Source organism: Fundulus heteroclitus, unplaced genomic scaffold (assembly GCF_011125445.2).
Source record: "Fundulus heteroclitus isolate FHET01 unplaced genomic scaffold, MU-UCD_Fhet_4.1 scaffold_379, whole genome shotgun sequence".
NCBI lineage: Eukaryota > Metazoa > Chordata > Actinopteri > Cyprinodontiformes > Fundulidae > Fundulus > Fundulus heteroclitus.
In genome coordinates, this window is record NW_023396791.1 from 92,594 (window position 1) to 119,286 (window position 26,693).

General features: G+C 41.3%; 1 protein-coding gene across 1 annotated transcript; it reads left to right on the plus strand.

Moving 5' to 3' along the window:
• The first annotated feature begins 1,286 nt into the window (after nucleotides 1–1,286).
• Nucleotides 1,287–9,994, plus strand: LOC118560070. The gene is made up of 5 exons (XM_036130718.1): nucleotides 1,287–5,038; nucleotides 5,721–8,802; nucleotides 8,909–8,969; nucleotides 9,059–9,166; nucleotides 9,256–9,994. The coding sequence occupies exons 1-2, from the start codon at nucleotides 3,821–3,823 to the stop codon at nucleotides 7,053–7,055; spliced, it is 2,553 nt and encodes an 850-aa protein (XP_035986611.1). The 5' UTR covers nucleotides 1,287–3,820; the 3' UTR covers nucleotides 7,056–8,802; nucleotides 8,909–8,969; nucleotides 9,059–9,166; nucleotides 9,256–9,994.
• The last annotated feature ends 16,699 nt before the right edge of the window (nucleotides 9,995–26,693 follow it).

Sequence of the window (26,693 nt, forward strand, 5' to 3'; positions counted from 1 at the left end):
GAACAAGCTGGTGAGGAAGGCCACTTCTGTCCTAGGCTGCACTCTGGACTCAGTGGAGGAAGTGGCTGAGAGGAGGGTGTTGTCCAAGTTCACATCCATCATGGACAACACCTTCCACCCCCTGCACCAGACTGTAGAGGAGCTGAGCAGCTCCTTCAGTGCAAGACTTAGACATCCTGTCTGTAAAAAGCAGCGCTACCGCAGGTCATTTATTCCTGCTGCTATCAGACTTTACAATGCTGCACTGTAACTGCAACTGTGACCATAACTGTAATAATTAATGTGCAATAACCAAGGTGCAATAATCTATTTAATACACTGTCCTACAACCCGTGCAATAATCCTGATGTAGTGACTTCTGCTGCTATCACCACCTGAACATAAGTCAGCCCACATGTATGTATGTATGTATGTATGTACAAATGTATACAATGTATATGCACGTACATACGCGTAGGTGCGTATGTAAGTAGGCGCATAGAAATATGTATATATTTAAGTATATAGATATGTTTATATATATATATATATATATATGTTTATTTATATATATATATATATATATATATATATATATATATATATATATATATATATATATATATATATATATAGACTACTAAGAATGTAAATGAGACATCATATGCCCATTCCTGTTTCCTTTTTTGTATTTTTTGGTATTCTTTCTGATCCATTGTATATATGAAGATTCACTGTATATAACTGAATGCACCTTCCCTACTCTGCACCTTCTTGTATTAGCCGATGTGACGAGTGAATTTCTCCATTGTGAGATCAATAAAGACTATCTTATCTTATTCAATCAGCCATTTTGACACTGCCCTCTCCACATCTGGCTGGTTAGGCTGTTCTTCTTTAAAGCTCCTGCAGGAAATATATGTTACAGTCACTTCACATGTGCCAACAACACTCTGAGTAAGGAATGTAAAGTCAACCATCTTGAAGTGATATTCACCAAAAACTGATCACTTTAATATCCCAATTACATTAAATTAAGCTTTCTAGCCAAAAATGGCATTTCAGTAATAACCATTGCCAATAAATGAGTGTAAATTTATCTTGACAAAAGTTACTATATTAGTTATTAATTATCCATTATGCACTTACCAAATATAACTTCAAACAGCTTTAAAGACCGGATTCCCGCTTGCCATTCCGGCCCACAAAATTATACAGCCTTGACAGGTCATGGTCCATGATGAAGACCACTATCTGTCTTGTGGCCTCATCCACAATGCTCCCTCCAATGTCTGCCACTGCTGTGATCTAAGGGAGAACAGAGTCAGTACAAAGTTAATTTTTTTTTTTTGCACCTTCTAATGGCTCGCTTTTATTGACAGTAGACTGACAGGAAAGGGGTGGAGAAAGGGGAGAGAAATGTGGCAAACGACCGGTGGTAAACTTGACAAAAAGAAAAACTCGGGATCTAGATTATTTTCATTGTTGATTAATCTACTGGTATGGATTACTGTATAATTGTTGATTATTTCAACAATTAATAGATTGGTTGCTATAATCATGAAATGTTAAAACATTTTGAAATATGTTAATGCTTCTCAAATCCCTTGTTCTGTCCACAAAAAGAGATACTCAGTTTATGGCCATGAATGAACTGAAATGAAGAAGACCGAAATATTCTTATTTAGGAAGCTGAAATAATAGAATTAGGAATTTTTTGCTTTACCAAAGCTGAATTATTGATTACTGTTCAACTTATTGACGATTTGCTGCAGCTCAAATCAGATTTACTGCCACCCCCCGCCCCCCCCAAAAAAACTGAATGAAATTTCACTAGCCTAGACTTTACATACATACATACCAGGTCAGACATAAAGCTTGGGTCAGACAGTTTCTCCTCCATTTCTTCGACTTCTCTAACTGTCTTTAGGGGGAAACCATCTGGGATAAAAGAAAGGGTGTCGCCACCGTTGCCACGCTGCGCTTGTAGCATCCTTCTAGTGGCCCGATTGTCTTCTTTAAGTTCCTCAAGAAGTTCGAGGATGCGTAAAAGGATGTCCCTCGTTGGCAGGGATTAGGGTGGTGACATGGCTGACCTAAGGAAGAGAAAAAGCAAAAAAAGTGTTAGTGTAGACCAGTTGGATAGAGGCAAAGGAGATGTCAGCACAGACACCTGAATCAGACAATTAAACCGGCCAAATGAAAAGTACACATTCTAATCAGTTTCTCTCGCTCGCATCACTGTGTCAGGATGGGATGTGAGGATGGATGGTGTCAGTACAGAGCTGAGAGAGGATGGAGGCAGAGAAGGTGTCAGTACATACCCGAGGGTGGATGGAGGTAGTGGAGGTGTAGGGCTGTCATCCTCTTCCTCGCTGGACAACACCACTTTCCTAGACCTGTAAAATATAACAACACAATCAGTTATATGCACAGTAGTGCATATAATGTAGACATCAGTGTTTCCATAGACTGTCGGTGTGTGTGTGGTGGGTGGAAACAACACTAACACAAAGGTAGTAGCTGCAAGTGTTCAGATAAATTGAAGACAAAAAGAATTCCAACAAGCAAGGAGTCCACTGGATAGGTGAAAAACGGTTGGGCGTTTTCAAAGGAATTACAGAGTACTTTCACGGTTTCCGGAATGTGACAATATGTTTTACACAATAACAACATTTCCCCAAACAGAAAAACAGTTGTTGCCACGAGAAGAGGAGATCAGCGTCTGTTTATCATCAACACAAGCATAAGTGTCCATGGAATCCATGTTGTCAGAATTATCTGCCAACAAAGCCATAGACTTATTTTCAAGCACAAGCAAATGTTGCTCTGCTTTGGCTTTTTACCTTTATTCTCCTCCTTTTTTCAGCTATGTTAAACACAGCAGATGAACTCCAACCAACAACTGCAAATGATTTGGTTAGAAAAACATTTCTGGGGTTAATCACAGATCTAAGTCCATGTTAAGTTAAGCTAGATTTGTTTTGAGTATATCGCATCACAGAGGTGACTACATCAATGTGTGCATTATAAGGCAGAGGGATTTCAGCTGGTTATATACACTGCATCGTCACTTATTTGAGAGTCAAAAAGCAACTTCATTTTCAGAAACAAAGTGAAAGAACAGCAACCCCGCATAAAGAAAAAAAAGTCGTATGAAATAATCAGGCTTGGAAACAGTGAGCGCGCTCGCTGGCCCGCCCGGGTCACTGAACCGCTTCTTCTTCTTCTTTCCTTTTGTTGGCGGATTGCAAACAACCTATAGGTGCATACCGCCACCTACTGTACATGACTGTGTAGCTCTATGGTTCAACCTACTATATTCTATTTTTTAATTTTGTGTTATGTAAAAAATAAAAACAATGCTTTATTAATTACCATATTTTCCTCTTTATCTCCATCTCGCCCTAATATTCCTTTAATACTCCATTCTCTCCCATTTTCCATAATCACTGAACCGCATCGAGGGGAAAGAAAAAAAAGTCCAGAGAGCGCAGCGAGGGGAGAAAAAAAAACATTGACGCGCGTTAAAAATGGTCTACTCACAGCCCTTTTTAACTTTCGGTCAAATACCGACTGCCAAAAAAAAAGAAAAGAAAAAGAAATACACTAAACAGCCCAAGCAGCTAAGGTCTAATAGTGTAAGTCCAGCTCTGATTCCCTTAAGACGACAGAATGTGCCGCAGAGCCGAAGCTCCGAGCCGACGCACTCTTTACGGACCTCATTCTTTCCCCGGCGCAGCCCCTTGGACCTGTTAAGGATTACTTTTATCGTGTGGAGTTTCAGGCTAGGGGTTCACCTCATATACATGCAGTGATATGGATTAAGGATGCACCCGAGATGGAAGATCCGTCATGTTGCGATCAGGTCATAAATTTCATCGACCGCTACATATGCTGTCAATTGCCCGATGAAACCGCAGACCCCGAGCTCCATAAAATTGTTCAGGTTCAGATGCACAGCAGAAACCATTCCAAATCATGCAAGAAACAAAACGTTGAATGCCGATTTGGATTCCCCAAACTACCCATGGAAAGAACCACGATCACTGTTCCTCAGTTCGATGTGGATTTGGAAGATGACGAGAAAAACACAGAGCAAGTGTCAGAAACGAAAGATCTGAAGAACTCCAAAAAATCCACATCCAGACTTATCTCTAAACTACAAACTGAAGCTAAGAAGAAGCTGAAGCCAGTAAGGGATTTACTGATGGACGAAAAAACATCTTTCAAGGATTTGTCGGAGCTACTCCAGGCTTGTAACATGACCAGCCAGGAATACAGATACTATGTTGACGCTCTCACTTCTGGCATGGTGGTAATGATGAAGCGTAGCCTTGAGGACATTTGGGTCAACGCTTACAACCACATTCTCCTCCGTGCATGGAATGCCAACATGGACATTCAGTATGTGCTTGATGAGTACAGCTGCATTGAGTACATGATGTCCTACATAGCCAAGCCAGAGCATGAAATGTCACAGTTTCTCAAGTCTGTCATTGAGGATCTGAAGAACTCAAATGTCAACCAACGGGATGAGATGAAGAAGATCATGCAGGCTTATTCAAAACAACGAGAGGTCAGTGCTCAGGAGTCTGTAGCCCGCACCTGCAGTCTACCTCTCAAGAAGTCGTCACGTAGTGTCATTTTCATTCAAACAGCAGAAGACGCTGTGAAAATTAGTCTTCCAATGAGCAGACTCAAGAACATGGGCCCAGATGAGAAGGATATCTGGATGAAAGGATTGCCAGACAAATACATCAACAGACCTCAAACTGTGGAATTTGAAGACATGTGTCTAGCTGTATTTGTATCTGAATACAGGGTCCTGTACGGTAGGCAAATTAAAGGACCCAATGCAATCCCTCTCTTAAACGAAGCTGGCTATATCCAGAAGAGAACAGTGGGGAAGCCAGCCGTCATTAGATTCACTCGTTTCTCTGAAAAGAAACAGCCAGAAAAGTTTTACAGGCGGCTCCTGAAGTTGTACTTGCCACACAGGAGCGACGAGGATCTCAACAATCATGAACACCCTTCATATGAATCATTTTACAACAATGTGTAATATTCTAGGTTCTGTTTTGGTTTGTTCACTCTCCTGCCTTAGGTTCTCTGGCTGCTTTGAGTTTTGTCTTGTCTAGGTTCCTGATTTGCTTGTTTACAGTTAGTTTATCCTGTTTTGGTCATCTGTGTTAGTCTTGGCTTTATCTTCTGTTTTAGTTTTATACTTCGGGGTTGTTTCTTATAAGGTCTGGTGTAGTTTGTTTCTGTCCACTTGTCCTCTCAGCTTTTTAGGTTTGGTTTCTGATCTGTTCTTGTTTTGAGCCTCAGCACTGATGTCTGGTCTAATTACTTACTCTGCACACCTGCCTAACTCCACCCCTGCTGCAATCACCTCTCACCAGTTTCACCTGCCTCCACCTCCATATATACTGTTGAGACCAGACATCAGTGCCAGGTCGCCTTGTTGGTCTTGTCATGTTTTTTGGGTGAGTCAATCCTGATCTGATGTTTGTTTTTTGGAATTTTGACCAAGTTTTTCCCTTCCAGAGAACCTGAGTTATTTTGTCATGTTACCAGTCAGTTTCTGTTCCTATGAAGTTCTGGATGTTTTTTATTAGTCTTTTTGATTATTCAGTCCTTTTTGCATTGCTCTGCTTTTTGTTAAATAAATCCCTTTTTTAAGAACCTCTGCTGGTCTGGCTGAATTCTGGGTCCGCTGCCGTGATTCATTACACAATGGACATCACCGTAGGTGGCGTGTGAAACAATGGGTGGACTTTAATCGCAACAGGTATGAAGGACATGGGAAAAAAATTGACAAGATCATGGAAAAAATGGAAAGACAAGGACCAGTCCGGAATGCTTGGAACACTTTTGCGCCTGAGGTTGAAGTGGACCGTTTGGAATGTGTTGCGCAGCGACCAGTGGTGGAAGAAGATGAAGAGCAGGACCCTGTTCCAGATTACCAAATGAATGTATCCCTGCCAGCAGTTGAAGTACCAAGCCTAAGCCCTGACTTTGTGAGACATATGTTTCGCAGTTTAAATCACACTCAATCATCCATATTCTATGCAATTCGCCATTGGTGCCTGCAGCGTGTCTGGGGTCAGAACCCTGAACCATTCTTTTATTTCTTGACAGGAGGAGCAGGGTGTGGTAAATCGCATGTCATCAAATGTGTTTACCAGGAGGCAACTAAGCTTTTGCATCAGCTTCCTAGACTTCGTGATGTCGGTGACATGTCTCAACCCACTGTGCTCCTGACCGCTTTCACTGGGACTGCGGCATACAACATTTCAGGCAAAACTTTGCATTCCATCTTGAAGCTCCCCAAAAGCTTGAAGCCACCGTACAAGGGACTTGGAAATGCCCTGGATGAGGTCAGAGCAGTTCTTTCGAATGTGGAAATCTTGATTATTGATGAAATCTCTATGGTCTCTAAAGAACTATTGGCATATGTTCACTGGAGATTTCAGCAGATCAAAGGAAACACAAGGCCATTTGGTGGGATTTGTGTTCTTGCGGTGGGAGACTTTTACCAACTGCCCCCCTTGGGAGCTTCAAAACCTCTTTGTGTCATGGAGGATGGTGTACTTGATCTCTGGAATGAGAATTTCTGCCTGGTAAGTCTTACAGAGATCATGCGACAGAAGGATGACAAACTCTTTGCTGAGCTGCTTAACCGGCTTCGTGTCAAAAGGAAAGCTGATGATCTCAGCAAAGAGGACAGAACTTTGCTGACGCAGTGTGTTGCAGATCCCAAGGATTGTCCGTTGGATGTGTTGCACATTTTTGCAACAAACAAACAGGTGGATGCACACAACGCTGCAGTGGTTGCCTCGTTAGGTACAGCTATTGTTGATGTTTACGCAGAGGAATACAGGAGAGAAACAAAAACAGGAAACATGATTAGTTTGGGCAGATGCGTTAGGGGCAACAGTCGAGATTTGTGCGACCACATCCAAGCTGGATTGGGTATTAGAGTCATGATAACGAAGGAACCTGGATGTAGAGGATGGCCTGGTGAATGGAACCTTTGGAACGATAGCAGACATTGTTACCCACACCAATGACAAAACGATAAATGTGAAACTAATCGGACTGAGACTGGACAATTCCACGGCTGGACGTACCAAAAGAATGCGTGGTAAACCAGACGACTTGGTTTACATTGAGAGATTCGAGGAGCAAAGCAGCGTGAGAGGAGTGGTGCGACGACAGTTTCCACTTAAATTGGCCTTTGGGTGTACAGCACACAAAGTACAAGGGATGACCATGCAATCTGCAGTTGTTTCTTTAAAACGTATGTTTGCACCTGGCATAGCGTATGTGGGATTAAGTCGTACAACTTCTTTGGGAGGGCTTAAAATCATCGATTTTGATGAGAAAAAGATCTACGCTGATGAAAGAATCACAGCGACCATGGATACGATGAGGCGAGCATCGTTCACCAACACCAGCCCCCTCCTGCATTTCCCATCAAGTCCTCAGCACACTACATTGAAAATCATCCACCACAACGTCGAAGGTCTTGTATGTCACTATGACGACATGAAGCACCATCATGAACTGGGATTGGCCGATATTCTCTGACTTACAGAAAGTCATTTGTTTGGATCTTCTTTTCCAGCTTCTTTGAATATGGAGGGTTATTGTTTGTTTGCGCGCAACAGACACAGCTCCTACTCTAGCAGAGCCGACATTGCTTCCAAGGAAGGGGGAGGAGTAGCAACTTACTGCAGGAGCATTCTTCAACCTGAGGAACGCAGATACTTTCACAATGTTACAGATCTTGAGTACAATGTCATTAGATTGAACGCTCCGATATCACTCCTTGTTGCCACGGTTTACAGGCCACCCAGTTATGATCTTGCCAGCTTCTTGAAAAACATTCAGAGCTTCTTGGATGGTCTTGATTGTATTGATATTCAGCCGGTTGTTGTATTGGGAGACTTCAATGAAGATCTTCTCTCTCCAGGAAAAACAGCAATCAAGGACTTGTTTGAAAGCAAAGGATTCACTCAGCTTATCTCATCTCCAACAACAAAAAAAGCACACCCTGATTGATCACATTTACATATCTCGCCCAGAATATTGTGTCCAGTCAGGTGTATTGCAGACATATTACAGTTACCACAACCCGGTATACTGTATTTTGTCTTCTTTGTCTGCTGCTGCCTCTCCTTCACTTTGACATGTAAAATGCAATTGGACAGGATAGTGTTGCTTTGTTCTTGATTTAATAGTTGCAATCACATAGCACAGCTGACTGTTACAACCCTCTTAATATTTTCTAAGTCTAACCATGAGCCTACACTTTTTGCAGAAGAATGACTCCTTTGAATATGTTTTATGGCACAATTTGTTTCCCTTTCTTAGCAGTGCTCCCATTAGACTTTCCTTTGGTGGTGGTGGTTGTTATTATTGATCATGAGCCACTGCTTATACAGAGCTATGCAGACCACCATGTTCCAGAATGGCCATTTTTGGCTACATTTTAAATCTGGGAATGTGTAATTATTTTATTTTTTGTTGCCACCCCGATGCATGCTTCATCCTATTCCCCTGCGTCTGCTTTCCACGCTATGCATGCTTCAACCTCTTGTTGCTGTCTCTGCTACCGCCCTGTGCCTGCTTGGAAATGATGTTGCACTTCAAGTTTACAGCTTTGTATGTCAGGTTTTGGGTGAAATTAACTCCTTTCCCCCCAAGTTTTTCTCTGTTTTGCAAGTTATGCAAGGTGACACACATAAGATTGTGCTTGAAGAACATCAAGATTAACCTGGTAGACCTGGAAGGCAACCCACCATTTGCAGCAAGGTATCCAAATTACACATGGCCAAACCTAACAAATATTTTATTACAATTTTTTTTGTCATCACTCAATCATTCTGCCATTACAACAATCTTATGATTGTGTTTTTAGGTGATATTGGGTACTGAGGTGTGTCAAGAGGTCTGTCTCAATATTCAGAGCTTTTGTGAAGGTATGTACTTAAAATGTATGTAGTTACAATCTGTACAATGCTTATGTTAAATTCTCAAAAGCTTTCTTGTATATCATGGTTTCTTTTAGAATTTGCGCTGGACTAAGTATTACCGTGGACTGAAGGAATGACCAGATAGCCCTGTGACTGGCCATAGTGTTCAGTTGGGCTTGTCAACCCACGCTGTATACAAGAAGGTACATTTGTATTCTGTTGAATTCACAAATGTCACTGATAACATAAAAGGCCTTAAGTAAGCTTTTGTATTTTGTTATTTCAATTTCAGCAGTTTAGAAGGAAGACGCCACAGAACTATATATATATATATTTTTTTTTTTCACTTTATAACAAAGGAGCAGTTGCCCAAGAACTTTGAGCTAACCACTGATGCACAAACACATTGATGTCTGCCACATGCTCAAAATGTCCTGATAGCTTTTTGCCGTATTGACATACGAACAGTTTTTATTTCACGAATGTTTTTGATTTTTCTCTTTTCCACTGACTTCCATCATCATGTTGGCTTTTATGTATTATACCTTGTTGCATTACGTTGATTGTTAAGGTTTTATAATTAAGAATGGAAACTCTGTGCTACAGACACACACTAAGATCTACAGTTCTTGCAATCTTTTTGCTTTGTTATGTAGACAACCAGGATCTGATGGGTATCACAGATCCATAAATTACTCAGGATAATTTTTTGATTGAATACGGGGTGTCTTCCCGCTCAGATTGGGCCAGAGCGGGATTCTCTTTGACTTGGCTGCATCAGTTTTTTACCATTTCTTAGACGAGGTGGCGTTTTTCTTGTGGAGGCTCAGCCCACCCTGTGATGCCCCCTACTGATACTCTTGGATTTGTAAGGTTTAAGAGTGATGCATGTCTGTCCATGGGGATGGACACTGGAGGATCAGGTAGGAGGTTTCTTGGGGTGGAGGTACAGTAGACGAATTTGACCTTGGTTACTGAACAGTCTTAGCTTACCTAGTTTAATGTAAATTTAAAATAATGTGTGCATAGCAACCTAAAACAGGCCTAGCTCAAATAGTTGAACCCTAAATTGTAGATAAAATGCTTGGACTGTGGTCTGTTGACTGTGTGTAACCTTTTATATATATATTGTTTAATTCAGATTGGCCATTTGGTTATAAGAGAACATTCCACAGCTGCCCTCATGCAGGACACAGAAAATAATGACATGTGTCATTGGCATCACCTATAAGATGCAGCTGATCTGTTTCTTACAGACAATGCGCATTACACATGATATCATATGTATTTTACTTCACTTTGTTTGATTTCTCTTTATCCTAGAGCATGTTGTAGGTGTAATTTTAACAATTATTGCCTGTTTAAAGTTTGTTCTGTTTTTTCAGTTAATAAATATGTTTGTCAGTATACTGGTGTCTGTTTATTTGTATACATGACAATGGTAACTAGTACAAGGTTTAACATGCAAAATGTATAAACATACAAACATGTTAAAGAAAGTTGAGTAAAAGGAAAACATTTAGTCCTAAACAGTGCCACAGCAACAGCAAGAACTAGATTCTTTGTGAGAATTGGCAAGAATCTATTCAATAAATTGGGGAAAGCTTCCCAATGAGAAGACTAAACACAGAGTTGGTGGATAAAGACCACCTACATACCAGGTATGGACTTGTGGAGTACTCTGTGTCAGGACCCTCCAAACCAGAGTCAATGTCAGAAGTGCCTTTTTGGGGCTAAAGACAAAATAACCAAAGCTGTTGACCTGTGATCGACAGTACTCCATTGCAAAAAGTTATATATTACAATATACATGCTAAATTATGGGAAAACCACAAGGAAAGCAACTTAAAAAATCCAAATAAACAACAAATGTAACAAAACAGAAAAAGCAGTGCAAGCGTCTAAGTAAACAAGGAGTTTATTTCACAAGTGCACAATGATAGAAAAAGGCTTCTTTTAAAAATGTTGCCAACTTTGGAACAGTGCTTGTAATGGTTTCATTCTATTCAATTCAATTCAATTTTATTTATATAGCGCCAAATCATGAAACATGTCATCTCAAGGCACTTTACAAAGTCAAGTTCAATCATATTATACAGATTGGGTCAGATTATACAGATTGGTCAAAAATGTCCTATATAAGGAAACCAGTTGATTGCATCAAAGTCCCGACAAGCAGCATTCACTCCTGGGGAACCGTAGAGCCACAGGAAGAGTCGTCTGCATTGTACATGGCTTTGCTGCAATCCCTCATACTGAGCAAGCATGAAGCGACAGTGGGAAGAAAAACCACCCATTAACGGGAAGGAAAAACCTCCGGCAGAACCGGGCTCAGTATGAACGGTCATCTGCCTCGACCGACTGGGGTTACAGAAGACAGAACAGAGACACAACAAGAGAAACAAAAAAGCACAGAAGCACACTTTGTTTTAGTAATCTGTTCTACATTAGATGGTAGTAGCGGGTGAGCCGTCTTCTCTGGATGATGTCACAGTTAACAGAACGCCAAACCAGGTGTACCTACTATGAAGAGAAAAGAGAGAGAACAGAAAGTTAAAGCAGAAATGACAACACATAATGCATAATTGAAGAACAGTAGAACTCAATATAGTGAGAAAATTAGATCCTGATATACTCCAGTAACCTAAGCCTATAGCAGTAAAACTATAAAGGTAGCTGAGAGTAACATGAGTCACTAGTTATAATTTTTGTCAAAAAGAAAAGTTTTAAGCCTAGTCTTAAAAGTAGACAGGGTGTCTGCCTCACGGACCAAAACTGGGAGTTGGTTCCACAGGAGAGGAGCCTGATAGCTAAAGAATCTGCCTCCCATTCTACTTTTAGAGACTCTAGGAACCACCAGCAGACCTGCGGTCTGAGAGCGAAGTGCTCTGTTAGGAACATACGGGGTAATCAGAGCTCTGATATATGATGGAGTTTGATTATTAAGGGCTTTATACGTTAGAAGAAGAATTTTAAATTCTATTCTTGATTTAACAGGAAGCCAATGAAGGGAAGCTAAAATTGGAGAAATATGATCCCTCTTGTTGATTTTCATCAGAACTCTTGCTGCAGCATTTTGGATCAGCTGAAGGCTTTGAACTGCATTTTGTGGACTTCCTGATAGTAAAGAATTACAATAGTCCAGCCTTGAAGTAACAAATGCATGGACCAGTTTTTCAGCATCACTCCTGGACAGAATGTTTCTAATTTTGGCGATATTCCGGAGGTGAAAAAAGGAAACTCTGGAAACCTGTTTAATATGGGATTTAAATGACATGTCTTGGTCAAAAATAACACCAAGATTTTTTACTTTATTACCAGAGGCCAGGTTAATGCCACCCAGATTAAGTGATTGGTTAAGAAGTTTATTTTTTGAGGACTCTGGCCCAAAGATTAAAACTTCGGTCTTATCAGAATTTAGATGCAGGAAATTTAAAGTCATCCAGCTTTTGATGTCATCAAGACATGACTGCAGTCGAAGTAATTGATTGGATTCATCAGGATTTATGGACAAATATAGCTGAGTATCATCAGCATAACAGTGGAAATTAATCCCATGCTGTCTGATAATTTTGCCTATCGGAAGCATATATATATAGTAAAGAGAATTGGTCCAAGGACTGAACCCTGTGGTACTCCACAGGTGACCCTAGAGTTTGAGGAAGATTTATTATTAACATGAACAAATTGGAATCTGTCTGACAGATAAGATTTAAACCAGCCTAATGCTTTCCCCTTAATCCCTACAGTATGTTCAAGTCTTTGTAGGAGAATATTGTGATCAACTGTATCAAACGCAGCACTGAGATCTAACAGGACAAGTATAGACACAAGTCCATTATCTGAGGCCATGAGAATATCATTAGTGACCTTCACCAGAGCTGTTTCAGTGCTATGATGAGCTCTGAAGCCTGACTGAAGCTCCTCAAGTAGGTCATTGCTTTGTAAATGTTCACAAAGTTGATTAGCAACTACTTTCTCAAGAATTTTAGATAAGAAAAGAAGATTAGATATAGGTCTGTAATTTACTAACTCATCTTGATCAAGAGAAGGTTTCTTAAGTAAAGGTTTAATAACAGCTACTTTCAAAACCTGTGGTACATATCCATTTACTAAGGATAGATTAATCATGTCTAAAATAGTGCCACTGATCAAAGGGAATATGTCCTTAAACAACTTGGTTGGGATTGGGTCTAACATACAGGTAGAAGGTTTAGATGAGGCTAAAATTTTAGATAGCTCAGAAAGCTCTACTGCTTCTAAACAGTTCAAACACTGCGCAGATTCTAAAGATTCCTCCAATGCTGCCTCACTTACTGAGGACGAGGTAATCATGTTTGGGAGGATGCCAATTATTTTATTTTTAATGGCATCAATTTTATTTATGAAGAATCCCATAAAATCATTACTACTAAGAGCTAAGGGAATGGATGGATCAACAGAGCTGTGGCTCTGGGTAAGTTTGGCAACTGTACTAAAGAGAAATCTAGGATTATTTTTATTCTCTTCAATTAATGATGAAAAATATGCTGCTCTAACTCTGCGGAGGGTCTTGTTATACAACAATAGTCTATCCCTCCAGATTAAGTAGGATTCCTCTTGGTGTGTAGAGCGCCATTTTCTCTCCAATTTCCTAACATTGTGCTTCAAGGAACGCAGCTCTGAATTAAACCAAGGAGCCAGCTTCCTGTGAATAATCACCTTCTTTTTCAAGGGAGCTACATTGTCTAATGCAGAACGCAATGAGGAAGTCACATTGTTAGCAAAGGTATCGATTTGTGAATGGGAAGAAACAGCAATGCTGCCATCTACAGGGCATTTCTGCAATACTGAGGATATTAAAAAGGGGACAGACTCTTTAAGTTTTGATACAGCATTATCCGATAAAAATCTACTATAATGGAACCCTCTTTTGGGGGTGGAGAATTCAGTTAGATTAAACTCAAATGTTATTAAAAAATGATCAGACAGGACAGGGTTGTGAGAGAATACTGTTAATTCTTCACAATCAATGCCATATGTCAGAGCAAGGTCTAAAGTATGGAGCCGAGAGTGCGTCGGTTCATGCACATTTTGAGCAAAACCAATTGAATCTAGGATAGTTTTAAAGGCTACACTAAGGTTATCACATTCAGTGTCAACATGGATGTTAAAATCACCCACTATAATAACCTTATCAGTATTTAACACCAAATATATGTTTTAATATACACACTGTGGGGATTATAATTCAAAAATCTCAGTCTGCCACGCCAGTTTCGATCCCACGACCTCTTGCATGCAAAGCCTGCACTCTCCCTCTGAGCTATACTGTAGCGCCATATATGGGCATGCATTATTGGGACCATAAGGGGTTTGGTCCCCCATTGAAAAGCATTGGATGTTTGACACCTCATAGCTTGGAGATGCTTTATGCCACGTAGCCCAAATTTCTTGTGGAGCTTTCTCTCTAAACTAAGAACAGACTCTGTGAAGCAGAAGATGGTGAGACCTTTCTAGAGCTACCTCCGGTTAGCAACATGCTAACAGTTAGCCGCTAACATGGTTGTGTTCAGTATCACCGGGTGATTGTACTCTGTCTTCCTAGAGCTACTTCCGGTTAGAACAACGCACGATTTCTCTGGAACCGTAAATGGTAGAGACGTAATTTTTTCTGTGTTTATTTCGTAAAGGATAGGGGAAGAAGACTTGCTATCGGTTTTTGCTGGAAAAAGTTTAATAAAGGCGTAAAAAATTATGATCTAAAGGACATTTTTATGAAATTTCAGAAATCCTCTGAAAATGATCCCGAACAAATCGCTCTGGCTAAAAAAGTATAAGAGATATCAAAATAATTCTTTCACTGTGAGTATCAGCAGGCTTTTGATGACCATGTAGCTCATTTTCATATTTTTACAAAAATCGGTGTAGGCACAGCGACGATGTAAAAAAGTGGTTGATGTGGGAAAATGCAGCTCCAAAGCGTTTTTAGGATTTTGCACATTCGCTACTCCCGAACAAATTGTTCCTGCGGAAAAACCGTAACAGTTATCCACAAAATTCCTTTTTTGTGAGTGCCAGAAGGGTTGGGACATTCATGTGTGAAAGTCTCATGTCTGTACATAAAACGGTTTAGGAGTAGCGACGATGCGAAAACATGTGATGTTTTGGATTTTTAGACGTCATTTTTCCAAACCGCTCCATAGGAAATGAATGGGGGAGGTTTCGGGTTTGTGTCGGTCTGAGGTGATTTGCGAAAAATCTATAAATGCCACACCAATGAGGGTTACATTTCCCGAATCCTGACAAAAATACCTACGTTTTGATGTATAATTTGTCTACGTAGAGCGAAAATTGAGCGAGTATGGTCAAGTTGTTCGGAGTTTTGAAATTTTTAAAAAAGCTAGAGTGGCCCACTCTAGCGGTTGGAGAATTCCGTCATTGACTTTCATTGTAAACGATGATTTCGCTGATTTTTGGACATGAGCTTTGAGGAGTAACTGTGAAGAGACGATAAAAGATATCCACATCCCGTTTTCACTTCTGAGTAGGTCACAGATATATCTACAAACTGGAAGTTAAACGGTGTTCATAGGTGAAAGCATGGCGACACAGTACAGCTTTGAAAATGGTCATTTTGAGGCTTTTTTGAGGCTTTCTTTCTACCCGACTCCATTGATTATCATGGGTTTTTTGGGGGTTGGTTTTTCGCCAATTTTGTTGCCATGGTAACTCGAAATCCCAATAAAAGTAGTAGCACACATCTCGAGATCGAGCCACAGGTTTTGATGCCTATATTGTGGGGGTGCACGCTAAGTTTTGGGCCGTATTAATCGTGAAGGAAGAAAAATAAAGAATAACTAGAAAAATTTCTGAAGAAATTTAGCAAGGCGCCTGCCTCTTGGTGCGTACCGTACCGTCAAAAAATTAATAGGAAGTAACACTGCGAATTTCAGGTTCCTACGGTCTTCACAGCCCTCACAGCGGCCGTTGAAAGGTGCCATGTTAAGTCAATGGATCGCCTAGGAGCCTCTTGCTAGCAGCGTTGTCATGGAGACTCACTGACAGCTGCAGCCTTCTCTCTGTCTGTAAAGGCAGAAGAACCCTGGCTAAGCAGAAGTTGGTAGGACCTTCCTAAAGCTACTTCTGGTTAGCAACATGCTAGCCGTTAGCCGCTAGCATGGTTGTTTTCAGTTTCACCGGGTGATTTTACTCTGTTAGTTTGGTTGAAATCCTGTACTGAGAAGTGCCTAAAAAGGGAGAAAATCCTAAAATTCACCAAATCTGTCAAGCAGAAGTTGGTGAGACCTTCCTAGAGCTACCTCCGGTTAGCAACATGCTAACAGTTAGCCGCTAACATGGTTGTGTTCAGTATCACCGGGTGATTGTACTCTGTCAGTTTGGTCCAAATCCTGTACTGGGAAGTGCCTCAAATAGGGGTGCCAATACTTAATGTCACCAAACGTGACCAAAGTTCATTGGTCAGATTGGCCTCCTTTAGCAACTCAGCCTCACCACATCTGGGCCCAGAACTCAACATTTGACCAAAATGGTGTGTAGTGCCATTTCCCACAGGTGGGTGGTGCTGTATTGGCCAAGTGGGTCGTGTCTAGGCATCATGCCAGGTCCTGTTGGAAGCAAAGACCCAATAGGAAAGCATGTAAAATCCAAAATGGGACAGTAAACTGACACATGGCTGAAAGTCACATGAAAATTTTAAAATGTTAAGAGGAAGTGACTGTGCGAATTTCAGATTTCTACATTAATCACAGCCGCTGCAGCTGGCGTCGAAAGTTGCCATTCTATCTCAATGGAACGTCTCCCACTGGCCCTCAGAGTTCCGTCGTCATGGAAACTCACTGACACAGCTGCAGCGGGCCAGTCTAAAAAAGTGCAGACACTTGGTGCCCAAGTCTGCCTATTGGATTATATTGGAGAACTTTGCCTCGAACAACGCACGATTTCTCCGGAACCGTAAATGGTAGAGACGTAATTTTTTCTGTGTTTATTTCGTAAAGGATAGGGGAAGAAGACTTGCTATCGGTTTTTGCTGGAAAAAGTTTAATAAAGGCGTAAAAAATTATGATCTAAAGGACATTTTTATGAAATTTCAGAAATCCTCTGAAAATGGTCCCGAACAAATCGCTCTGGCTAAAAAAAGTATAAGAGATATCAAAATAATTCTTTCACTGTGAGTATCAGCAGGCTTTTGATGACCATGTAGCTCATTTTCATATTTTTACAAAAATCGGTGTAGGCACAGCGACGATGTAAAAAAGTGGATGATGTGGGAAAATGCAGCTCCAAAGCGATTTCAGGATTTTGCACATTCGCTACTCCCGAACAAATTGTTCCTGTGGAAAAACCGTAACAGTTATCCACAAAATTCATTTTTTGTGAGTGCCAGAAGGGTTGGGACATTCATGTGTGAAAGTCTCATGCCTGTACATAAAACGGTTTAGGAGTAGCGACGATGCGAAAACATGTGATGTTTTGGATTTTTAGACGTCATTTTTCAAAACCGCTCCATAGGAAATGAATGGGGGAGGTTTCGGGTTTGTGTCGCTCTGAGGGGATTTGCGAAAAATCTGTAAATGCCACACCAATGAGGGTTACATTTCCCGAATCCTGACAAAAATACCTACGTTTTGATGTATAATTTGTCTACGTAGAGTGAAAATTGAGCGAGAAAGGTCAAGTTGTTCGGAGTTTTGAAATCTTTAAAAAAGCAAGAGTGGCCCACTCTAGCGGTTGGAGAATTCCGTCATTGACTTTCATTGTAAACGATGATTTCGCTGATTTTCGGACATGAGCTTTGAGGAGTAACTGTGAAGAGACGATAAAAGATATCCACATCCCGTTTTCACTTCTGAGTAGGTCACAGATATATCTACAAACTGGAAGTTAAACGGTGTTTGTAGGTGAAAGCATGACGACACAGTACAGCGTTGAAAATGGTCATGTGGAGGCTTTTTTGAGTTTTTCTTTCTACCCGATAACATTGATCCCTATGGGATTTTTGGGGGTGGTTTTTCGTTAATTTTGTTGCCATGGTAACTCGAAACCCCAATAAAAGTAGTAGCACACATCTCGTAATCGGGCCGCACGTTTTTATACCTCAATTGTGGGGGTGCACGCTATGGTTCGGGCAGCATTAATCGTGAAGGAAGAATAAGTAAAGAACTAGAAAAATTTCTGAAGAAATTTAGTAAGGCGCCTGCCACTTGGTGCGTACCGTACCGTCAGAAATAGCAAGAGGAAGTAACACTGAAAATTTCAGGTTCCTACGGTCTTCACAGCCCTCGCAGCGGCCGTTGAAAGGTGCCATGTTAAGTCAATGGACCTCCTAGGAGCCTCTTGCTAGCACCGTTGTCATGGAGACTCAGTGACAGCTACAGCCCTCTCTGTCTGTAAAGGCAGAAGAACCCTGGCTAAGCAGAACTTAGTAGGACCTTCCTAAAGCTACTTCTGGTTAGCAACATGCTAACGGTTAGCCGCTAGCATGGCTGTGTTCAGTATCAGCGGGTGATGTTACTCTGTTAGTTTGGTTGAAATCCTGTACTGAGAAGTGCCTAAAAAGGGAGAAAATGCTAAAATTCACCAAATCTGTCAAGCAGAAGTTTGTACAGGCTTCCTAGAGCTACTTCCGGTTAGCAACATGCTAAACGTTAGCCGCTAACATGGTTGTGTTTGGTATCACTGGGTGAGTGTACTCTGTTAGTTTGATCCAAATCCTGTACTGGGATGAGCCTTAAATAGGGAGAAAAAACGTTGTTTATAACGTTGCCATGGTAACTCAAAATGGCAGGTGGTACAAAAAAATACTTCATGGGATCAGCACACATGTTTTGATATTCACACTGTGAGGATTATAATACAAAACTCCAAGTTTTCCATACCGGGAATCGATCCCACGACCTCTTGCATGCAAAGCCTGCACTTTCCATCTGTGCTACACTGTAGCGCCATATATGGGCATGCATTATTGGAAACATAAGTGGTTTGATCCAAAATGGCACAGAAAACTGACACATGGCTGAAAGTCACATGGAAATTTTAAAATGTTAAGAGGAAGTGACTGTGCGAATTTCAGATTTCTACATTAATCACAGCCACTGCAGTGAGCGATGAAAGTTGCCATTGTATCTCAATGGAGCGTCTAGCTCTGGCCCTCAGAGTTCCGTCGTCATGGAAACTCACTGACACACCTGCAGCGGCCGAAGTGCAGACACTTTGGTCACAATAAGTCCCATTGGATTATAATGGAGAACTTTGCCTCGAACAACGCACGATTTCTCCGGAACCGTAAATGGTAGAGACGTAATTTTTTCTGTGTTTATTTCGTAAAGGATAGGGAAGAAGACTTGCTATCGGTTTTTGCTGGAAAAAGTTTAATAAAGGCGTAAAAAATTATGATCTAAATGGGATTTTTATGGATTTTCAGAAATCCTCTGAAAATGATCCCGAACAAATCGCTCTGGCTAAAAAAGTATAAGAGATATCAAAATAATTCTTTCACTGTGAGTATCAGCAGGCTTTTGATGACCATGTAGCTCATTTTCATATTTTTACAAAAATCGGTGTAGGCACAGCGACGATGTAAAAAAGTGGATGATGTGGGAAAATGTAGCTCCAAAGCGATTTCAGGATTTTGCACATTCGCTACTCCCGAACAAATTGTTCCTGTGGAAAAACCGTAACAGTTATCCACAAAATTCCTTTTTTATGAGTGCCAGAAGGGTTGGGACATTCATCTGTGAAAGTCTCATGTCTGTACATAAAACGGTTTAGGAGTAGCAACGATGCGAAAACATGTGATGTTTTGGATTTTTAGACGTCATTTTTCAAAACCGCTCCATAGGAAATGAATGGGGGAGGTTTCGAGTTTGTGTCGGTCTGAGGTGATTTGCGAAAAATCTATAAATGCCACACCAATGAGGGTTACATTTCCCGAATCCTGACAAAAATATCTACGTTTTGATGTATAATTTGTCTACGTAGAGTGAAAATTGAGCGAGAAAGGTCAAGTTGTTCGGAGTTTTGAAATCTTTAAAAAAGCTAGAGTGGGCCACTCTAGCGGTTGGAGAATTCCGTCATTGACTTTCATTGTAAACGATGATTTCGCTGATTTTCGGACATGAGCTTTGAGGAGTAACTGTGAAGAGACAATAAAAGATATCCACATCCCGTTTTCACTTCTGAGTGGGTCACAGATATATCTACAAACTGGAAGTTAAACGGTGTTTGTAGGTGAAAGCATGGCGACACAGTACAGCTTTGAAAATGGTCCTTTTGAGGGTTTTTTGAGGCTTTCTTTCTACCCGACTCCATTCATTCCTATGGGTTTTTTGGGGGTGGTTTTTCGCTAATTATGTTGCCATGGTAACTCGAAATCCCAATAAAAGTAGTAGCACACATCTCGTAATCGAGCCACAGGTTTTGATACCTATATTGTGGGGGTGCACGCTACAGTTCGGAACGCATTAATCGTGACGGAAGAAGAAGTAAAGAATAACTAGAAAAATTTCTGAAGAAATTTAGCAAGGCGCCTGCCACTTGGTGCGTACCGTACCGTCAGAAATAGCAACAGGAAGTAACACTGCGAATTTCAGGTTCCTACGGTCTTCACAGCCCTCGCAGCGGCTGTTGAAAGGTGCCATGTTAAGTCAATGGACCTCCTAGGAGCCTCTTGCTAGCAGCGTTGTCATGGAGACTCACTGACAGCTACAGCCCTCTCTGTCTGTAAAGGTTGAAGAACTCTGGCTAAGCAGCTGTTGGTAGGACCTTCCTAAAGCTATTTCCGGTTAGCAACATGCTAACGGTTAGCCGCTAGCATGGCTGTGTTCAGTATCACCGGGTGATGTTACTCTGTTAGTTTGGTTGAAATCCTGTACTGAGAAGTGCCTAAAAAGGGAGAAAATCCTAAAATTCACCAAATCTGTCAAGCAGAAGTTTGTACAGGCTTCCTAGAGCTAATTCCGGTTAGCAACATGCTAACCGTTAGCCGCTAACATGGTTGTGTATGGTATCACTGGGTGAGTGTACTCTGTCAGTTTGGTCCAAATCCTGTACTGGGATGTGCCTCAAATAGGGAGAAAAAACGTCATTTATAACGTTGCCATGGTAACTCAAAATGGCGGGTGGTACAAAAAATACTTCATGGGATCAGCACACATGTTTTGATATTCACACTGTGAGGATTATAATACAAAACTCCAAGTTTTCCATACCGGGAATCGATCCCACGACCTCTTGCATGCAAAGCCTGCACTTTCCATCTGTGCTACACTGTAGCGCCATATGTGGGCATGCATTATTGGAAACATAAGTGGTTTGATCCAAAATGGCACCGAAAACTGACACATGGCTGAAAGTCACATGGAAATTTTAAAATGTTAAGAGGAAGTGACTGTGCGAATTTCAGATTTCTACATTAATCACAGCCACTGCAGTGAGCGATGAAAGTTGCCATTGTATCTCAATGGAGCGTCTAGCTCTGGCCCTCAGAGTTCCGTCGTCATGGAAACTCACTCACACACCTGCAGCGGCCGAAGTGCAGACACTTTGGTCACAATAAGTCCCATTGGATTATAATGGAGAACTTTGCCTCGAACAACGCACGATTTCTCCGGAACCGTAAATGGTAGAGACGTAATTTTTTCTGTGTTTATTTCGTAAAGGATAGGGGAAGAAGACTTGCTATCGGTTTTTGCTGGAAAAAGTTTAATAAAGGCGTAAAAAATTATGATCTACAGGACATTTTTATGAAATTTCAGAAATCCTCTGAAAATGATCCCGAACAAATCGCTCTGGCTAAAAAAGTATAAGAGATATCAAAATAATTCTTTCACTGTGAGTATCAGCAGGCTTTTGATGACCATGTAGCTCATTTTCATATTTTTACAAAAATCGGTGTAGGCAGAGCGACGATGTAAAAAAGTGGATGATGTGGGAAAATGCAGCTCCAAGCGATTTCAGGATTTTGCACATTCGCTACTCCCGAACAAATTGTTCCTGTGGAAAAACCGTAACAGTTATCCACAAAATTCATTTTTCTTGAGTGCCAGAAGGGTTGGGACATTCATGTGTGAAAGTCTCATGTCTGTACATAAAACGGTTTTAGGAGTAGCGACGATGCGAAAACATGTGATGTTTTGGATTTTTAGACGTCATTTTTTCAAAACCGCTCCATAGGAAATGAATGGGGGAGGTTTCGGGTTTGTGTCGGTCTGAGGTGATTTGCGAAAAATCTATAAATGCCACACCAATGAGGGTTACATTTCCCGAATCCTGACAAAAATACCTACGTTTTGATGTATAATTTGTCTACATAGAGTGAAAATTGAGCGAGTAAGGTCAAGTTGTTCGGGGTTTTGAAATCTTTAAAAAAGCTAGAGTGGCCCACTCTAGCGGTTGGAGAATTCCGTCATTGACTTTCATTGTAAACGATGATTTCACTGATTTTCGGACATGAGCTTTGAGGAGTATTTGTGAGGAGACGATAACAGATATCCACATCCCGTTTTCACTTCTGAGTAGTTCACAGAAATATCTACAAACTGGAAGTTAAATGGTGTTCGTAGGTGGAAGCATGACGATACAGTACAGCGTTGAAAATGGTCATTTGGAGGCTTTTTTGAGGCTTTCTTTCGACCCGACTCCATTCATTCCTATGGGTTTTTTGGGGGTGGTTTTTCGCTAATTTTGTTGCCATGGTAACTCGAAATCCCAATAAATGTAGTAGCACACATCTCGTAATCGAGCCGCAGGTTTTGATACCTATATTGTGGGGGTGCACGCTACGGTTCGGGCCGCATTAATCGTGACGGAAGAAGAAGTAAAGAATAACTAGAAAATTTCTGAAGAAATTTAGCAAGGCGCCTGCCTCTTGGTGCGTACCGTACCATCAAAAATACTAACAGGAAGTAACACTGCGAATTTCAGCTTCCGACGGTCTTCACAGCCCTCGCAGCAGCCGTTGAAAGGTGCCATGTTAAGTTAATGGACCTTCTAGGAGCCTCTTGCTAGCAGCGTTGTCATGGAGACTCACTGACAGCTGCAGACCTCTCTGTCTCTAAAGGCAGAAGAACTCTGGCTAAGCAGAAGTTGATAGGACGTCCCTAAAGCTATTTCCGGTTAGCAACATGCTAACGGTTAGCCGCTAGTATGGCTGTGTTCAGTATCACCGGGTGATGTTACTCTGTTAGTTTGGTTGAAATCCTGTACTGAAAAGTGCCTAAAAAGGGAGAAAATCCTAAAATTCACCAAATCTGTCAAGCAGAAGTTTGTACAGGCTTCCTAGAGCTACTTCCGGTTAGCAACATGCTAACCGTTAGCCGCTAACATGGTTGTGTTTGGTATCACTGGGTGAGTGTACTCTGTTAGTTTGGTCCAAATCCTGTACTGGGATGAGCCTCAAATAGGGAGAAAAAACGTTGTTTATAACGTTGCCATGGTAACTCAAAATGGCGGGTAGTACAAAAAATACTTCATGGGATCAGCACACATGTTTTAATATACACACTGTGAGGATTATAACACAAAAATCTTAGTCACCTACGCCGGGTTTCGAACCCATGACCTCTTGCATGCAAAGCCTGCACTTTCCCTCTGAGCTAAACTGTAGCACCATATATGGATATGCAGTATCGGGTCCATAAGGGGTTTGGTCCCCCATTGAAAAGCATTGGATGTTTGACACCTCATAGCTTGGAGATGCTTTATGCCACGTAGCCCAAATTTCTTGTGGAGCTTTCTCTCTAAAGTAAGAACAGACTCTGTGAAGCAGAAGATGGTGAGACCTTTCTAGAGCTACTTCCGGTTAGCAACATGCTAACAGTTAGCCGCTAACATGGTTGTGTTCAGTATCACCGGGTGATTGTACTCTGTCAGTTTGGTCCACATCCTGTACTGGGAAGTGCCTCAAATAGGGGTGCCAACACTTAATGTCACCAAACGTGACCAAAGTTCATTGGTCAGATTGGCCTCCTTTAGCAACTCAGCCTCACCACATCTGGGCCCAGAACTCAACATTTGACCAAAATGGTGTGTAGTGCCATTTCCCACAGGTGGGTGGTGCTGTATTGGCAAAGTGGGTCGTGTCTAGGCATCATGCCAGGTCCTGTTGGAAGCAAAGACCCAATAGGAAAGCATGTAAAATCCAAAATGGGACAGTAAACTGACACATGGCTGAAAGTCACATGAAAATTTTAAAATGTTAAGAGGAAGTGACTGTGCGAATTTCAGATTTCTACATTAATCACAGCCGCTGCAGCTGGCGTCGAAAGTTGCCATTCTATCTCAATGGAACGTCTCCCCACTGCCCTCAGAGTTCCGTCGTCATGGAAACTCACTGACACAGCTGCAGCGGGCCAGTCTAAAAAAGTGCAGACACTTGGTGTCCAAGTCTGCCTATTGGATTATAATGGAGAACTTTGCCTCGAACAACGCACGATTTCTCCGGAACCGTAAATGGTAGAGACGTAATTTCTTCTGTGTTTATTTCGTAAAGGATATGGGAAGAAGACTTGCTATCGGATTTTGCTGGAAAAAGTTTAATAAAGGCGTAAAGAATTATGATCTAAAGGACATTTTTATGAAATTTCAGAAATCCTCTGAAAATGATCCCCGAACAAATCGCTCTGGCTAAAAAAGTATAAGAGATATCAAAATAATTCTTTCACTGTGAGTATCAGCAGGCTTTTGATGACCATGTAGCTCATTTTTCATATTTTTACAAAAATCGGTGTAGGCACAGCGACGATGTAAAAAAGTGGATGATGTGGGAAAATGCAGCTCCAAAGCGATTTCAGGATTTTGCACATTCGCTACTCCCGAACAAATTGTTCCTGCGGAAAAAACCGTAACAGTTATCCACAAAATTCATTTTTCTTGAGTGCCAGAAGGGTTGGGACATTCATGTGTGAAAGTCTCATGTCTGTACATAAAACGGTTTAGGAGTAGCGACGATGCGAAAACATGTGATGTTTTGGATTTTTAGACGTCATTTTTCAAAACCGCTCCATAGAAATGAATGGGGGAGGTTTCGGGTTTGTGTCGGCTCTGAGGGTGATTTGCGAAAAATCTATAAATGCCACACCAATGAGGGTTACATTTCCCGAAGCCTGACAAAAATACCTACGTTTTGATATATAATTTGTCTACATAGAGTGAAAATTGATGCGAGTAAGGTCAAGTTGTTCGGAAGTTTTTGAAATCTTTAAAAAAGCTAGAGTGGCCCACTCTAGCGGTGGAGAATTCCGTCATTGACTTTCATTGTAAACGATGATTTCGCTGATTTTTGGACATGAGCTTTGAGGAGTAACTGTGAAAAGACGATAAAAGATATCCACATGCCGTTTTCACTTCTGAGTAGGTCACAGATATATCTACAAACTGGAAGTTAAATGGTGTTCGTAGGTGAAAGCATGGCGACACAGTACAGCGTTGAAATTGGTCATTTGGAGGCTTTTTTGAGGCTTTCTATCTACCCGACTCCATTGATTATTATGGGTTTTTTGGGGGGTGGTTTTTCGCTAATTTTGTTGCCATGGTAACTCGAAACCTGAATAAAAGTAGTAGCACACTATTCCCGACCGAACCGCACGTTTTGATAACTATATTGTGGGGGTGCACGCTATGGTTCGGGCCGCATTATTCGTGACGGAAGAATAAAAAAGAATATTAATAAAGAGACGCCTTTAGAGGTGAATAGTAATAGGCCCTGCCCATGCATTTGCATTGGGAGGCAGTGCTGTGCTTCGCACAGCACTGCCTCCTCATTGCACATGCAAGGCAGGCGCCTAACTAGAAAAATTTCTGAAGAAATTTAGCAAGGCGCCTGCCACTTGGTGCGTACCGTACCGTCAGAAATAGCAACAGGAAGTAACACTGCGAATTTCAGGTTCCTACGGTCTTCACAGCCCTCGCAGCGGCTGTTGAAAGGTGCCATGTTAAGTCAATGGACCTCCTAGGAGCCTCTTGCTAGCAGCGTTGTCATGGAGACTCACTGACAGCTACAGCCCTCTCTGTCTGTAAAGGTTGAAGAACTCTGGCTAAGCAGCTGTTGGTAGGACCTTCCTAAAGCTATTTCCGGTTAGCAACATGCTAACGGTTAGCCGCGAGCATGGCTGTGTTCCAGTATCACCGGGGTGATGTTACTCTGTTAGTTTGGTTGAAATCACTGTACTGAGAAGTGCCTAAAAAGGGAGAAAATCCTAAAATTCACAAATCCTGTCAAGCAGATAGTTTGTACAGGCTTCCTAGAGCTAATTCCGGTTAGCAACATGCTAACTGTTAGCCGCTAAGATGGTTGTGTATGGTATCACTGGGTGAGTGTACTCTGTCAGTTTGGTCCAAATCCTGTACTGGGATGTGCCTCAAATAGGGAGAAAATACGTCATTTATAACGTTGCCATGGTAACTCAAAAATGGCGGGTGGTACAAAACATACTTCATGGATCAGCACACATGTTTTGATATTCACACTGTGAGGATTATAATACAAACTCCAAGTCTTCCATACCGGAATCGATCCCACGACCTCTTGCATGCAAAGCCTGCACTTTCCATCTCTGTGCTAACTGTAGCGCCATATTATGGGCAGGCATCCTATGGAAAATAGTGGTTTGATCCAAAATGGCACAGAAAACTGCCACATGGCTGAAAGTACATGGAAATTTTAAAATGTTAAGAGGAAGTGACTGTGCAAATTTCAGATTTCTACAGTAATCACAGCCACTGCAGTGAGCG